The sequence below is a fragment of the Schistocerca nitens genome, chromosome 6 (genome assembly GCF_023898315.1).
Source record: "Schistocerca nitens isolate TAMUIC-IGC-003100 chromosome 6, iqSchNite1.1, whole genome shotgun sequence".
Lineage (NCBI taxonomy): Eukaryota > Metazoa > Arthropoda > Insecta > Orthoptera > Acrididae > Schistocerca > Schistocerca nitens.
In genome coordinates this window covers 49442104-49459138 of record NC_064619.1, presented here as the reverse complement: position 1 = coordinate 49459138, position 17035 = coordinate 49442104, and the positions used below count along the sequence as shown (strand labels likewise).

Sequence of the window (17035 nt, the reverse complement as noted above, 5' to 3'; positions counted from 1 at the left end):
TGAGCTTTCAATCCTAAAAAATAGGATTGTTGCCAAACACAAGGAGGAGAAGAGGCCAAGGATTATCTGTTGTGGCACAGGAAACTTACAGTGCCTGTTACAGACTGGAGTTTCCCGTTCTGCATCAGCAGTATCTATTGAAAACAGTTTGCCTGTATCCATGGCCTCCAACTGGGAAGAGAAGAAGCAGTCTGAAATTTTATGTACTTTTTGATGGTTGTTGCCATTTTGAGCAAGTTATGTACTTATCTCTGCATGACCCCATTTAACACCTGATTTCGAATTTCATTTCCTTGGCACCTGGTGACAGTTTATTCAAATCTTCCTTCCCTTTAAATTTTTATGAACACTTTGAAGACAAGCAATGTAGCTCCTGCATCACAGGGGTTATATTCTATAAACACAATTGATGTATCACCTATGTCAACAGTTTATCAGCTTTGTAAATGATTTCCAATGTTTGCCCTATGTCTGTTATCTGTGAAATGGGTACTCTATGGCACTTGCAAAAATGAATAAATAAAATTAAAAAAAAAATACAAAATAAAAGGGGTGAGTGGGGCAATGTCACAAGGAAATCAAACAACATTTGGTGTTACTTGCTTTGCAGCATTCACATTCACCTTGTTGCCAAGCAGAGTGCCTCATAATGTCACACACAGCACAAGGTTACTCAATTGATGTTTGCTACAAACTAAGTATTTCTTTTCAAAAACACATTACAATACAGTACTGAAAAAAAAACCTAACTGCCCAGAAGCTGGGAAATAAAAAACTTTCATTTCACAGTTAATAGCATTTGCTGTTTGTGCAATGGACTGGCATAAGAATGTATTTCATTTGATGGCAAAACATGAAATTACTGCATGTAGTGACAATGTCAGAACAAAGATCGATAAAGAAAGAGGTGATGAAACCCACCTATATTTTCAATTATAATAAAAAGGCTGGTGTGGCTCACAGGAATCAGCAGTTATTGAGTTACTACCCTTATGAGAAGAAGCAAATGAAGTGGTGGAAGAAAGATTTTTTTTCACATTTTCATGGTGATAGTTGTATTTACAAAGGTTTTATATAAGAAGTTGAGGCCTACTACCAAAATTCATTGAATTTATTACTGAAATGGCAGAGCCTCTGGTGAGCAAAGAAGGCCTCGTGGAATCAACTTCCTTTCATTCAAAATAGTTCTTCTATAAACTGAGTAAGGGGAAGACATTTTCCTAAAATAATCGATTCAAGCTATAAAAATGTCAAGATGGTCTCAGAGGATATGTAAGGTTTGTGCAGAACAAAGCAAGTGGGATCTGGGAAGTGGTAATAAAAGACACCAGTAGTGCAGTGAAAAATGTGATACAGGACTTTGCTTTCCAAGCTACTTTGAAATTTTTCATATTGGGGCAAACTTCACTAAGTTATATTCAATTTAAAGAACAAAAATTCAAACAGTTTTATTTTTATTTCTAGTTAGGAAATAAAAGGTGAAAAATGTTTGTTGTAGAAACAACACATTTTCATTACAACAACAAAAAATTGTCACTCATGTAACTGTAGTAACAAGGTAATACATGAAACTGATCCAAGTAAAACAAATATCACTTTATTCATACACCTCTGAACAATAATGGAAACAAGCCTCTCTTGACTACACATGTTACAAGTCAAAAGAATCATACAGATGGTGCATCATAGGTGATACACAGAGCAACTGTTAGCTGTAATATTAATTAACATGCCGAAAAGGAAGGTCGGCTATAAATGCCATAGAGCTCTTAGAGACATTTTAGCAGCATTTGAGGACCATGCTCACACACAGGTAACCTTATGTGATCTGAGTAAAGCCTTTGACTGTGTTGACCACTCACTTTTGCTCTCTAAACTTGAGTACTATGGAATATGTGATAAAAATTTAAAACTCATCAAATCATACATCAATAAAAGGAAACAGGTGGTGAGTTCAGGAAGTCATCTGTCAAACACACTCAAGGTTCAACACCAAGTGCCGCAGGGATCTAAAGTGGGACCACTTCTCTTCCTTGTACACATAAATGACTTACCAGGAAATATTTAGAAAGGAAGGAAGGGAGATTGGGTTTAACGTCCCATTGACATCGAGGTCATTAGAGATGGAGCGGAAGCTCAGATTGTGTCAAGGGCTCGGAAAGAAATCAGCTGTGTCCATCCCAGCATTTGCCTGGAACGATTTAGGGAAATCATGGAAAACCTAAATCTGGATGGCTGGACAGGTAGGGGATTTAGAGGATGGAAGAACAGTTAATGGTAAATGGTATACAACAACGTTTTCTACAAGTTAACTGAAGAAAGTGGTGAACACAACTGAAAATCGCACATCATCCTTCCATCATGATAACGCTGTCACAGAGAATATCAAATATTTGATTCTTTAGGGAAGAAAAACATCAGATTAATTTCTCATTGCCCATAATCCCCTGTTTTATAGTCCGACTTCTTTTTGCCCCCATATCTCAGGCACAAAATGCGTGGGCAGCAATTTTCAGTAATTTTCGTCATCCCAAGGAGCCGCTGAATCCTTTCAAAACAGAGTTTTTGAGATACCAACAACAAAACTTGAAAAAAAAAAGTTTCTATACTCGCTTCAAACATATGGAAATATGTACAAATTATAAAGGTGAATATTATGAGAAACAATATGTACAAAAATTTTTCTCCCACTGCTTTTGTAAAAACTTAAAAAGGCAGCCCTTACACTCCACATACTGTCAGTGCTCCTTCATCAATGGAAAAACAGGCAGTTACTAGTGTTCCACAAGCAATTACCAAGTAACTCACTAGCATTAACAACACTTGCCCCAGTTTACTGTCTCTACACTTCGTTTCTGTTTGAAGACATTAACTTAAACTAAGCCATCTGAACTGTATCTAACACATGTAGTACTGCCTTCAGAATTCTATGTGCTCTACCCGATAGAAACCTGTGGTTATGGATGGTTTTACCTTTTATTCACTGCCTTTATTTACCTTATATTAGAAAATAATGCTCAGAAACTTACTGGTAGATTAAAACTGTGTGCCAGACCAAGAGTCGAACTTGGGACTTTTGCCTTTTGGGGGCAAGTGCTCTACCGACTGAGCTACCCAAGCATGGCTCATGACCGCCCTCACAGCTTCAATTCTGCCAATACCTCATCTCCGCATTGTCCATATTCCCGAGTTCGAGTCTCGGTCCGGCACACAGTTTTAATCTGCCAGTAAGTTTCATATCAGCACACACTTAGCTACAGAGTGAAAAATCTCATTCTGAATGCCCAAGCTCTTTTGCATGTTGGAGAGACACGTAAAAAAAGGGGAGAGGGGTTACAGGAAACTGGCCAGAGAATAGAATTTAGTGCATGATGTAATTAAGGATGTAATGAAGCAGGTAGGACAGTTAGGCAAGTGAAATATATGATAGAAGTAGCACAAAGTTCTTTACTGCACTACAAGAGGCAATAAATAACCAAGATAATGACCTAATGGAAGATAAGTAAATGTAATGGTCGAGTTACGTGCACTGTTTTATTTCCTGATAAATCTCAATAGATATTAATTTCAAACTGTTGCTAGGTGATATGAGACACCTGGTTTAATGAACTGCCACCAGAAGAGTACAGTATGGGAATTCTGAAGCTCGTGATCAGATATGTAAGAGGTGATCATTTACAGAAGTGAAGGAAGGTTTATGTATGTAATAGATTTTTTATTTTTCCAATGAATATTGTGTTTCCTATTCCATATCACTACATGGTCTTTATTTTCTCAGTGATGCTTGCATATCTTCTCAATGTGACAAGCTACAGTGGCTAGCATGGGTGGAGGAATAATCCAACCATGGGCATAGTTTCCTGATCAATGAATCACAGAACACACTGGGACGTACAATGAATGGATATGAGTATTTTGAAAACCACAACACATGATACCTACTGCTTCCCAATGGGGCACTGTTCACACAAGCGGAGAAGGTATTCTCCTGCAGAGAATGCTTACAAAGAATGAAATGAGGCCACTGATATTCAAGCTGGTGAATGACACAAAAACATATTGGCCAATCATGTGAATCTATTTATTGGCACCACCACTGATGTGTACCTTTCAGAAAGGCACTTACCAACCTTCCACTTTCAAATTTGTTGACATGGTTAAAGGAACAAACAATTGCTTCTATGGTCTCAAAGTAACCTAACCGATCCCTTCCATCCAGTGCTGGCCATCTTTGTGGGATGTGTGACGATTGTTTAGTGTCCACGGATCCATCTTCCCAATGTTTTCAGTGTTTTCTGGAGTAAATAGTCCATATCATGATCTGCTGGCAGTATCATCACAGTAAAATGGAGTTCTAACTGCTACTAGACTGATGTCTCTAAATTGCTTTCTCATATGTACTTCCACCTCTAAACAGTTCTACTTGGTGAGTGGTTATCTTTCAATTATAACTGACATTTGCTAATTTCACTGAAATATTTATCCTGATTACTGAAGCAAATATGTAATTATGCATGTTTCTAACAAACTGTCATCACTCCATATGGTTACAGGATAACTGGAAAGTTTCTGCTAAGTACTACAAGACTCTTATAAAGTTTCCACAACTTCGACTGACAACATGGGTCTGTTATATACTTTTAACACACTTCCCACTTAGAACTAATGACAGACTTGCTAATTACATCTAATTTTTACAATTCAAATGTGCATAATATCACCAGACAGACTAAAACTGAATCTTAAGATGAATGTTCTGGTATTTTGTAACATAACGTATTCATTCCAATGGCGAGTGAGTATCTAACCTCCAACTAGAAGAAAATATTCTATTTTGAGGTATTTATCTGACTGGTACATTTAAGGTATGATTTTTGAATGTTAATGACCAGCCATTAGGAATGAATCAACTACCCTATCAGATCTGCACTTGTTGCCTCCATGTGATCTTTTTTGTGTACCACATTTATCATCTACCAAGGAATCCACTTCTTTTTGAATAATTCAACAAAGGAAATCTGCAGCCACAAAATGAAGTCTTTCATTAAGGCTTCATCTCTAACCAACAACCAGTACACCTGTTAGTTCTGGATATCAGCTCAAAGCATGAGCTTCACTATCATTCCACTATCCACACATATACAGACACAAGCAGACATATTTAAAGACAAATGTGTGGATGGATATGTGTGTGTGTGCGCGCGCGAGTGTATACCCGTCCTTTTTTCCCCCTAAGGTAAGTCTTTCCGCTCCCGGGATTGGAATGACTCCTTACCCTCTCCCTTAAAACCCACATCCTTTCATCTTTCCCTCTCCTTCCCTCTTTCCTGATGAGGCAACAGTTTGTTGCGAAAGCTTGAATTTTGTGTGTATGTTTGTGTTTGTTTGTGTGTCTGTCGACCTGCCAGCACTTTCATTTGGTAAGTCACATCATCTTTGTTTTTAGATATATTTTTCGTACGTGGAATGTTTCCCTCTATTATAACCATATATAATAGAGGGAAACATTCCACGTGGGAAAAATATATCTAAAAACAAAGATGATGTGACTTACCGAACGAAAGTGCTGGCAGGTCGATAGACACACAAACAAACAAACACACACACAAAATTCAAGCTTTCGCAACAAACTGTTGCCTCATCAGGAAAGAGGGGAAGGAGAGGGAAAGACGAAAGGATGTGGGTTTTAAGGGAGAGGGTAAGGAGTCATTCCAATCCCGGGAGCGGAAAGACTTACCTTAGGGGGAAAAAAGGACGGGTATACACTCGCACACACACACATATCCATCCACACATATACAGACACAAGCAGCTATATATATATATATATATATATATATATATATATATATATATATATATATATATATATATATATATATATGAGACATGGACATCTGATGGAAAAGTTCAAATGATTAGTTTGTTCATCATGACTTCCAGCTTAACATCAGACAGTAATACTACTACAGGCAAAAAATTATGGCTTACACACACCTTGTGATCAACATTAATGAGGTTCCCACATATATATGACATGACACATGCATATCTGATGATAAAGTTCAAATGATTAATTTGTATACTCTGATTTACAGTTAAACATTATTATTACTGCAGGGAAAAAAGTATGACTTACACACATCTTGTAATCAACATTAATGAGGTTCCCACATAGCAACTGAGAAGTTACAACTGGTGGAATGAGAAGTTTCTCATTTCGCCATATTTGGGATTCAGAGGGCATAACTGGCCCTCTAACAATTTCTGCTACTGTGCCCTTCAGTTCAGTTGAATAATTCTTGAAATTATATTTCACTCTCTGGAACAGTTCATAACCATTAAAAAAAACCTTTGTACGCATTGCGACTTTACTGTAAAATATAACATTTCATCAATAAAAAATTTTTGCAAAGCTGGTGGAATCACTGAAGAGGATAAAATATAACTGCCTATTGTACAATAAATACAATAAACAAGTAGAAAGAAGTCACAACAATGGTAAAACCTGTACTTTGCACAGTCTTTTATACACTCCTTATTCATACTTAGTTCCTTCTTCTCATTACGGAATGTTGGTAAATTCCTGAGGTGAGAATGTATGTTAAAAGAGAGGATGAATGGAGATGATGTACTGATTGAATTATTCTTCCATTGCCTTGAGAAGATAGCTGAAAATGTAGTTATCTATATAACATGAGGTGTGCTGACTCATAAAGACTACAAAAACTTTGGTTAGCTTACAATCTAAGTGAAGAAGTTAAGTAGAGAAATTATAAGCAGTGCCACACTGCATGGCTTGCTATGCTGTTTATCTCTGTCATTTTGTGTGTGCATATGTGTGTTTGTGTTATGTTTCTACTCACCATATAGTGGAGATGCTGAGTCGCAGGTAGGCACAACAAAAAAGATTCTCACATTCCATCCTGGATTTTCCATTGTTTGTATTATGTTTGAGTGTCTTCGATTACATATCTTTGGTAATATTTCCACTGGTAGGCACACACTATCACAGTGGTATTCTCTGAGGTGTGATTGAAAAGTAACGAGAATTTTTTAACTTCTTGGGCTTTCATACATCCAATTTTCAAAAAACAAATTTACCCTGTTAGTACATATGTTCCTGGCGTATGTTTGCCTTTTCTGCTGATTTGAGTATTTAGTTTACTGTTGGCAGCTGAAAAGGTTATATATGTTTTCGAGTGCTTGGTAAATTTTTACTTTCGAAAAACATGGATCAAAGAATTTGTATTAAATTTTGCTTGAAAAATGGAATGAAATGCAGCACATCATTCGAAATGTTGACTGTGGCTTTTGACGAGTCTACTACAAGTAAGACAGGAGTTTACAAGTGGTATAATTGTTTCAAAGAGGGTCAAGAAGACACAATCAATTTTTTAAATGGGCATAAAATGTTGAATTTTGATCACAAGCAATGTAGACATTACTCAGTAACTGGTGAATGAAGTCAACATTGATCCAGTACTTCTAAACAAGGTTATATGTACATCTACATCTAGATCCTGCAATCCACTGTGAGGTGCATGGCAGACCAGCTAAGAAAACAAGGGTATATGGGTATGGCATCGAAACTGCCTGAAGAGCCATGACTAAAAAAATATGACTTGTTTGATCACAAGTAAAGGATGTTCTCAATGTTTTCTTTGAATACAATGGGATAGTGCATCACGAATTGCTGCCTTATGGTCATATTATGAATCAGGAATACTACCTGAAGTTATGTGCCATTTGTGTGAAGCAATCCGAAGAAAATGACCACAATTGTGGCAAAACAACTCGTGTTTGCTATTTTTTGGGAGAAAACAAAACCATTATGATCCCTCAGCCACCGTATTTGCCAGATGTGGTCCCCTGCAAGTTCTTTCTATTCCCCAGGCTCAAGAGATCCATGAAAGGATGTCATTTTGCCACCATTGATAAGATAAAAAGAGAATTTCTGAAGGAGTTGAACACCATAACAAAAAGTGAGTTCCAGAAGTGCTTCCAAGATTGGAAAAAGCACTGGCACAAGTGTATTAAATCTGAGGGGATTACTTTGAAGGGGACAAAGTTGATGTTAATAAATAAATAAAGATTCTTTAAGAAAAACAAAAATTCCCATTATCTTTTGGTCACACCTTGTATTTGTACCAGCAAGTGAAGTATCTGATGTAATTATGTGATATTGTAACTAAACAATCTGATTCATGTTTTGTAAGTCAGTTATAACTTACTACCACTCTAGCAAAAACCAGAAATGCCAAATTCTTTGGATTTGTAGTAAGAATTGAACATACATTTCAGAAAATTCTTCATGTATGCCAAAGTAAATTTCAGTATACATTACAATTATGTACCACAATTAGCCCCCCCATGAACCATGGACCTTGCCGTTGGTGGGGAGGCTTGCGTGCCTCAGCGATACAGATGGCCGTACCGTAGGTGCAACCACAACGGAGGGGTATCTGTTGAGAGGCCAGACAAACATGTGGTTCCTGAAGAGGGGCAGCAGCCTTTTCAGTAGTTGCAGGGGCAACAGTCTGGATGATTGACTGATCTGGTCGGGTAACATTCACCAAAACGGCCTTGCTGTGCTGGTACTGCTAACGGCTGAAAGCAAGGGGAAACTACAGCCGTAATTTTTCCCGAGTACATGCAGCTCTACTGTATGATTAAATGATGATGGCGCCCTCTTGGGTAAAATATTCTGGAGGTAAAATAGTCCCCCATTCGGATCTCCGGGCGGGGACTACTCAAGAGGACGTCGTTATCAGGAGAAAGAAAACTGGCGTCCTACGGATCGGAGCGTGGAATGTCAGATCACTTAATCGGGCAGGTAGGTTAGAAAATTTAAAAAGGGAAATGGATAGGTTAAAGTTAGATATAGTGGGAATTAGTGAAGTACGGTGGCAGGAGGAACAAGACTTTTGGTCAGGTGATTACAGGGTTATAAATACAAAATCAAATAGGGGTAATGCAGGAGTAGGTTTAATAATGAATAAAAAAATAGGAGTGCGGGTTAGCTACTACAAACAGCATAGTGAACGCATTATTGTGGCCAAGATAGACACAAAGCCCATGCCTACTACAGTAGTACAAGTTTATATGCCAACTAGCTCTGCAGATGATGAAGAAATACATGAAATGTATGACGAGATAAAAGAAACTATTCAGGTAGTGAAGGGAGACGAAAATTTAATAGTCATGGGTGACTGGAATTCGTCAGTAGGAAAAGGGAGAGAAGGAAACATAGTAGGTGAATATGGATTGGGGGAAAGGAATGAAAGAGGAAGCCGCCTTGTAGAATTTTGCACAGAGCATAACTTAATCATAGCTAACACTTGGTTCAAGAATCATGAAAGGAGGCTGTATACATGGAAGAAGCCAGGAGATACTGACAGGTTTCAGATAGATTATATAATGGTAAGACAGAGATTTAGGAACCAGGTTTTAAATTGTAAGACATTTCCTGGGGCAGATGTGGATTCTGACCACAATCTATTGGTTATGAACTGCAGATTGAAACTGAAGAAACTGCAAAAAGGCGGGAATTTAAGGAGATGGGACCTGGATAAACTGAAAGAACCAGAGGTTGTAGAGAGTTTCAGGGAGAGCATAAGGGAACAATTGACAGGAATGGGGGAAAGAAATACAGTAGAAGAAGAATGGGTAGCTCTGAGGGATGAAGTGGTGAAGGCAGCAGAGGATCAAGTAGGTAAAAAGACGAGGGCTAATAGAAATCCTTGGGTAACAGAAGAAATATTGAATTTAATTGATGAAAGGAGAAAATATAAAAATGCAGTAAATGAAGCAGGCAAAAAGGAATACAAACGTCTCAAAAATGAGATCGACAGGAAGTGCAAAATGGCTAAGCAGGGATGGCTAGAGGACAAATGTAAGCATGTAGAGGCTTGTCTCACTAGGGGTAAGATAGATACTGCCTACAGGAAAATTAAAGAGACCTTTGGAGAGAAGAGAACCACTTGTATGAATATCAAGAGCTCAGATGGAAACCCAGTTCTAAGCAAAGAAGGGAAGGTAGAAAGGTGGAAGGAGTATATAGAGGGTTTATACAAGGGAGATGTACTTGAGGACAATATTATGGAAATGGAAGAGGATGTAGATGAAGACGAAATGGGAGATAAGGTACTGCGTGAAGAGTTTGACAGAGCACTGAAAGACCTGAGTCGAAACAAGGCCCCGGGAGTAGACAACATTCCACTAGAACTACTGATGGCCTCGGGAGAGCCAGTCATGACAAAACTCTACCATCTGGTGAGCACGATGTATGAGACAGGCGAAATACCCTCAGACTTCAAGAAGAATATAATAATTCCAATCCCAAAGAAAGCAGGTGTTGACAGATGTGAAAATTACCGAACTAACAGTTTAATAAGTCACAGCTGCAAAATACTAACGCGAATTCTTTACAGACGAATGGAAAAACTGGTAGTAGCTGACCTCGGGGAAGATCAGTTTGGATTCCGTAGGAATGTTGGAACACGTGAGGCAATACTGACCTTACGACTTATCTTGGAAGAAAGATTAAGAAAAGGCAAACCTACATTTCTAGCATTTGTAGACTTAGAGAAAGCTTTTGACAATGTTGACTGGAATACTCTCTTTCAAATGCTGAAGGTGGCAGGGGTAAAATACAGGGAGTGAAAGGCTATTTACAATTTGTACAGAAACCAGATGGCAGTTATAAGAGTCGAGGGGCATGAAAGGGAAGCAGTGGTTGGGAAAGGAGTGAGACAGGGTTGTAGCCTCTCCCCGATGTTATTCAATCTGTATATTGAGCAAGCAGTAAAGGAAACAAAAGAAAAATTCGGAGTAGGTATTAAAATTCATGGAGAAGAAGTAAAAACTTTTGAGGTTCGCCGATGACATTGTAATTCTGTCAGAGACAGCAAAGGACTTGGAAGAGCAGTTGAACGGAATGGACACTGTCTTGAAAGGAGGATATAAGATGAACATCAACAAAAGCAAAACGAGGATAATGGAATGTAGTCAAATTAAGTCGGGTGATGCTGAGGGAATTAGATTAGGAAATGAGACACTTAAAGTAGTAAAGGAGTTTTGCTATTTAGGGAGTAAAATAACCGATGATGGTCGAAGTAGAGAGGATATAAAATGTAGACTGGCAATGGCAAGGAAAGCGTTTCTCAAGAAGAGAAATTTGTTAACATCGAGTATAGATTTAGGTGTCAGGAAGTCGTTTCTGAAAGTATTTGTATGGAGTGTAGCCATGTATGGAAGTGAGACATGGACGATAACTAGTTTGGACAAGAAGAGAATAGAAGCTTTCGAAATGTGGTGCTACAGAAGAATGCTGAAGATAAGGTGGGTAGATCACGTAACTAATGAGGAGGTATTGAATAGGATTGGAGAGAAGAGAAGTTTGTGGCACAACTTGACTAGAAGAAGGGATCGGTTGGTAGGACATGTTTTGAGGCATCAAGGGATCACAAATTTAGCATTGGAGGGCAGCGTGGAGGGTAAAAATCGTAGAGGGAGACCAAGAGATCAATACACTAAGCAGATTCAGAAGGATGTAGGTTGCAGTAGGTACTGGGAGATGAAGAAGCTTGCACAGGATAGAGTAGCATGGAGAGCTGCATCAAACCAGTCTCAGGACTGAAGACCACAACAACAACAACCACAATTAGCTGATGCAGACTGAAATAAGTTGTTACTGCTCACAAGCAAAGTACTTTATATATGGAAGAGAAGAGGAAATTATGGTTGATGCATTAGTTTTAGAATGAAGAAAAACAAAATGAGAAAATGAAAGTGATAAAAAGCAGATCAAATCAAAAACAGATTTAGTAGCAGTAATCAAGTGCCCTGATAAACTGATGTCTTTACAGAACTTCTGTAACCTGCTACAGATACTGCTCTACAAAGGAATATTGCTAATGCAGCTGCAGTGGCACCACCTGACATCACTATGGAAACTGAATAGATGGCACAATACTACTGTTGACAGCCCTGGCACCAACAACCAAATGATATTTATCATCTGGAGCACCTTATGATAACACCACACCACACTCCTACATATAAGCTGGCCCGGGGCCAGTCTTAGTCTGTTTTATGGTACCAGTGAACTGTGTGCCCATTGGTATATTGTCTGGTTTATGGTGTTTACATTGTGGACTCTGGTTGTTATTAGGAGAACAGTGACACTGCATTAACCTAGAATTGAACTGGATTGGTTTCCCTAAGACAGCTTATACAGCTATAGAAATATACAGTAACAAATCTCAAACTGGCGAATAAATCTTGGTGAGTCCCCGCTAGTCTGTGTCTAACTGCCTTTACAAAAGTGGCAACAATTTGGGAGCTGTGGCACATGCAAATTGGACTTTGAACAATTTTGCAATTAGATAAGAGAGTGATTCTTTTAAAATTTGGAAGAACTACGATGACTACTACTGCAAACTGCAGTGTTCTCACATGCTAGTGGCAGCAATATTACAGGCACTGCAAGTGTTAGCGAGTGTAACAGGTACATCTTCCATGACACTCACTGTCCATGGATTTTCCACAATTTAATGAGCAAAGTTAAGAGTAGGATGTTTACTGCCAACAATGCAGTTATAGTTTATGACATGCAAAATTTCTGACATGGAAAGACAAAAGGTCATGTTCTTGACAAGACATCCCAAACTGTATTATCTAATACAGAAACTAGAGCTGTTAATGAATCCAGTGGAACTTGTTGCCTAGAATATTTTCTTTACCGTTAGAACATTTTTAGGCAAAGAAACACATTTTTGCAGGTATGTAAAACTTTGGCAGTGGAAAAATGGCCCCAGTCAACCTTATGTAGACCAGACTGCTGACCTACAGATATTGAAATTTTAAATGTTTGTGTTGGGAGAACTATGCAGACGCATTAATCAGGGATCCTGTTGTGTGTCTAGTTCTAGATTCAGAGATGAGGAAAATGCACAGAGGAAATCCAATCCTTCTCTGATGGAAGTTTGTGAATAGCTGAAGCCAATGAAACTTTCCATGTAGCACGGAGTTTATTCATGATTACAGAAAACATTTTGGCAGTCTGCGTGTGCCCTCATTAGGACACAGCAGGCCACTGGTGTGACAAAATCGGACGCTCGCTAAAGGTATGTTGAAGCAGTTTTGATGCAAATATGCACCAACCTGTGGAAGTGTACCAAGTGAGTCGTAAATCTATGGGAGTAGAGACTTCTTAATATGGAACCCAACAAATGTAGTTAGATGTGTTTGTAGACAAACACTCAGTGAAGTTTTTCCTTGATACTGCTGCTTCTTAGTCCTTGCTAAACAAAACCACTTAATTGTATGAATTGGATACTGCTGTAATATGATCCACAAGAATTGCTTGTTTAAATTTTATTTGGCACTACTGGTTTTGAGGAACAACTCATTCTCAAGAGGTACGTTAGAAGATCTTAAATGTTATTTTTGAAATATTATCTTATAACATATTGCCTGAGAATGGGCCGTCACTCAAAAGCAGTTGCAGCAAATAAAATATATAACAAAGCAGCTGTACAAATTATTCTGAACTTACACAAACATCTTACCGACATTTGGAATACTGAGAAGTTACCAGAGGAATGGAATGTTGCAATAATCCATCCACTACACAAAAAGGAGGTAGATTGGATCCAAATAATTATAGGGGTATATCCCTGCTGGATATTACTTTTCCAAGGTTCTGTATTTCAGAATTCATGAACAGCTTGATGGTGAACTAGGCAAATATCAAGGAGGCTTTCGTCCAGGACAAAGCTGTTCTGATCAAATTGTTAGTCTCAAATCGATAATGAAACATCAAAAGGTCAGGGACAAGAAACTAGTGATCATGTTTGTCAATTTTAAAAAAGCCTACGATAGTATCCATTGTGAATCTCTACTGTCAATTCTTAAAGAATCTGGTTTACATCAGAAACTTGTCAACCTCGTTGCAGTCACCCTTCGAAATACTAAAGCTAGAGTAAGGTTCAGAAATGAATTCTCTGAACCTTTTGAGATTCATACTGGCCTTCAACAAGGCCATGTATTGTCTCCATTATTGTTCAATTGTGTGCTGGAGAAAATCATGCGTGAATGGAACAAGACATGCCCACCATCTGTTAAGATTGGAAGAAAGATTCAACTTAACTACCTTGCATTTGCAGATGATTTGGCACTGTTGGCAAACAATACTGATGAAGCAAAGGTTCAGATAGAACAACTAGAACGATTAGCGGCAAAGGTTGGATTGCAAATTTCATTTGAGAAAACAGAAATTATGCCCAGCTTCCCAGTTGACGCATCCCATATCATACTCCATAATGATCAAAAAATTTTGGTAGTAAAAAAGTTTAAATATCTTGGTGAGTTATTACCTGGAATTTTAATGAAAGAGCATCAATATATAGTAGAACATTAAAACTTCAGCAAGCACAGAGAACCATGTGGCAACCGACAAAAAACGCTCTCTCTCAATAAATGCTAAATTTCGACATTACTCCTCCATCGTTAAACCGGAAGCAAAATATGGAAGTGAAACACTATTCAGACTAAATACTCAAGCAAAAACTGACAAATTGCAGAAAGTTGATACAAGAATACTCCGAACAATTATCAATAAGAAACACCGAGTTAATGGGCAGTGGAGACTTTTGCCCAATTCAGAAGTGTATAAAGAAAGTGAATCCATTATTGATACAATGGGGAAAAGAAGGATTGCATTTTTCGGCCACATATCTCGCCTACCGAATACTAGAATCCTGAAGCAGCTTTTTGACTACTTCTGGAACAGTAAAAACAAAAACATCTGGTTTAAAGCAGTACAAAGTGACCTGGATGAACTGGACATCACCACACACCAAATTCAACAAAGAGAAGAGAAACTGCTTCTGAAGAACAAATACACACAGCTGGCATTCAAACCATCAGAATGGAAGAAGTATGTCATATCTGCAGAAGAACGAGCAGCCAGATCACAGCGAATGAAAAAGTTTTGGGAAACGAAGAAATTGCTGACTGCTAAGACTTAAACTTAATTATTGTAGACTCTGTTGTATTATGTTTGATTTTAGTGCTCCAGTATGGGCGTAAACTATGTAAATAAATAAATAACAAAGCAGCTGTGATGGATTGTATTACAATAGTAGGCATTTCAGACAATTTATTGAGGCTGCAGAAAAGTATACATAAGAAATATCCACTTAGTGTAGTTTAGGGTCGCCACCCTCACAGATTGATGAAACAATCCTCTGGGACTATGTATGCAATCATGTGCTCTTGCTGGAATGACTTCTACTCACAATTAAGTCACCCATCAAGTAAATTTCCTTGTGACTGTGACACCAAAGTGTACAATGTTTTGGTATAGACTCTTTCCAGTCTTTTGGATTTATGATTCATGAAACATTACATACTATGCAATCCAAACTGACTTGTACTGCCCTAAGACTTTCTATGATAGATATGCTCAAATTTTCTCACCTGGATTAGGGAAGGCAACTGACTTTGAAGTTAACATTACTCTTAAGGTAATGGTTGCCCCGCACTTTATTAAAGCTTGCCCTGTGCATCTGTCTTGTCTGTAAAGGAAATCTTAAAAAAGAACTGGACAGACTCACTAATGAAGACATGTTAATGTCTATTCTAGTGGGCCGACCCACTGATAAAGAGTACCGAAACCCAATGAAACCTAAAGACTTTGTGGAGATTCCAAAGTAATGGTAAGTGCACAGTCAGAACTGAAAACTTATCCCCTAACTACTCTGGATAAACTCTTTGGAAAATTGAGTCACAGCACCATATTCAATACAATAAAGCTCACAATTATATTTTCGAATTCTCTTGGAAGCAGGATGACGAGCTTACCACACAACCTCTACCATTTAATTGGTTGCCTTTCGAAATCTTCTCAATCACTGATGTATCCAGTATTTTATACATCAATCACTAAAAGGTATTCATAACTTTGCTACATTCCTTGGTGATACTTTGGTTACACATGCAACCCCAGAGGACCACCTCCACAACCTCAAGCTGTGGTTCCAGAGGCTGGAGGCAAAAGGACGAAAATGCAATTTGTGCATATCTTTTTTCATGCAACCATCCTTGACATATTCAGTATTGAACTAGTCAGCCAACAGATTCAAACAAATGGAACATTATACTGCAGCTGCCACCCACAAGGAAATGACGTCCGATGCCACACCTAATGTGCTCTGTGGTTTTCTAGCTACTTACAAGACACTGATTGAATGCCACAATCCAGTGGAGCAACGTAATGGCTTTCCTCAACAACACCAACTAGGATTGTCATTGTTGAGGACTCTTCCAGATGGGTGTCCCTGGTAGGAGCCCTAAAGTTTGCACCCAACCTGGATCTGCGTGACAATCTCTGTCTGCCATAGATCTATAATTTATACAGTGTCCTCTGCCTACAGTCTTCTGTGGTGCTAACAAACTCAACTTTACCCCCACCATTCTGCCCAGAAATCACTTCTTTCTCCATCCCTGGTTGTCCCTGCAGTCCCATCGGGAATTGTACTGTCTGCGCATTCAGCTGTGACTCCCATCAAAACCAATCCACCCACCATCTAGCCATGGATCACCTATGTTTTTCTCTCATGTTGGTTGCTGCTGGGGTGGAAAGGGATGTAGTGGCACCAATTGATGTCAATATGGAAACTGAGTAGCTGACCCAAAATGCAATAAATGAACTGCACACTAATCAGTATATTGGGTTTAGTTTACAGAGTTTACATTGCAGACTCTAGTTTCTATTGGTGTAAGTCTGATAATGTGTGAACTGAACTTAGACTGAATGACTTAAACAAATTTGCAAATAAATAATAGTGAATATGTGCTAGTTCATAACTCACCTTTGACAAGAGCTGACTAATGAACAAAGGACAATCCACAGAGTTTCTGTCAGTGTTTAGAGACCACATGAGAGGGAACTTCAGGTGTGCATTCCCAGGGGTATTTCTAGTGCCTTAAATACGTGAGACTTGAATTGTTGTTTTATGTCATCCAT

The 17035-nt window shown here is 38.4% G+C and overlaps 1 protein-coding gene across 1 annotated transcript in view; it reads right to left on the bottom strand.

Moving 5' to 3' along the window:
* Positions 1-17035, bottom strand: part of LOC126263225 (arrestin domain-containing protein 1-like) — a 118800-nt gene that overhangs the window by 41557 nt on the left and 60208 nt on the right. The window contains exon 5 of the mRNA XM_049960309.1: positions 6140-6322. Coding sequence (XP_049816266.1) covers positions 6140-6322 — 183 coding nt within the window. The remainder of the gene's footprint in view (positions 1-6139; positions 6323-17035) is intronic.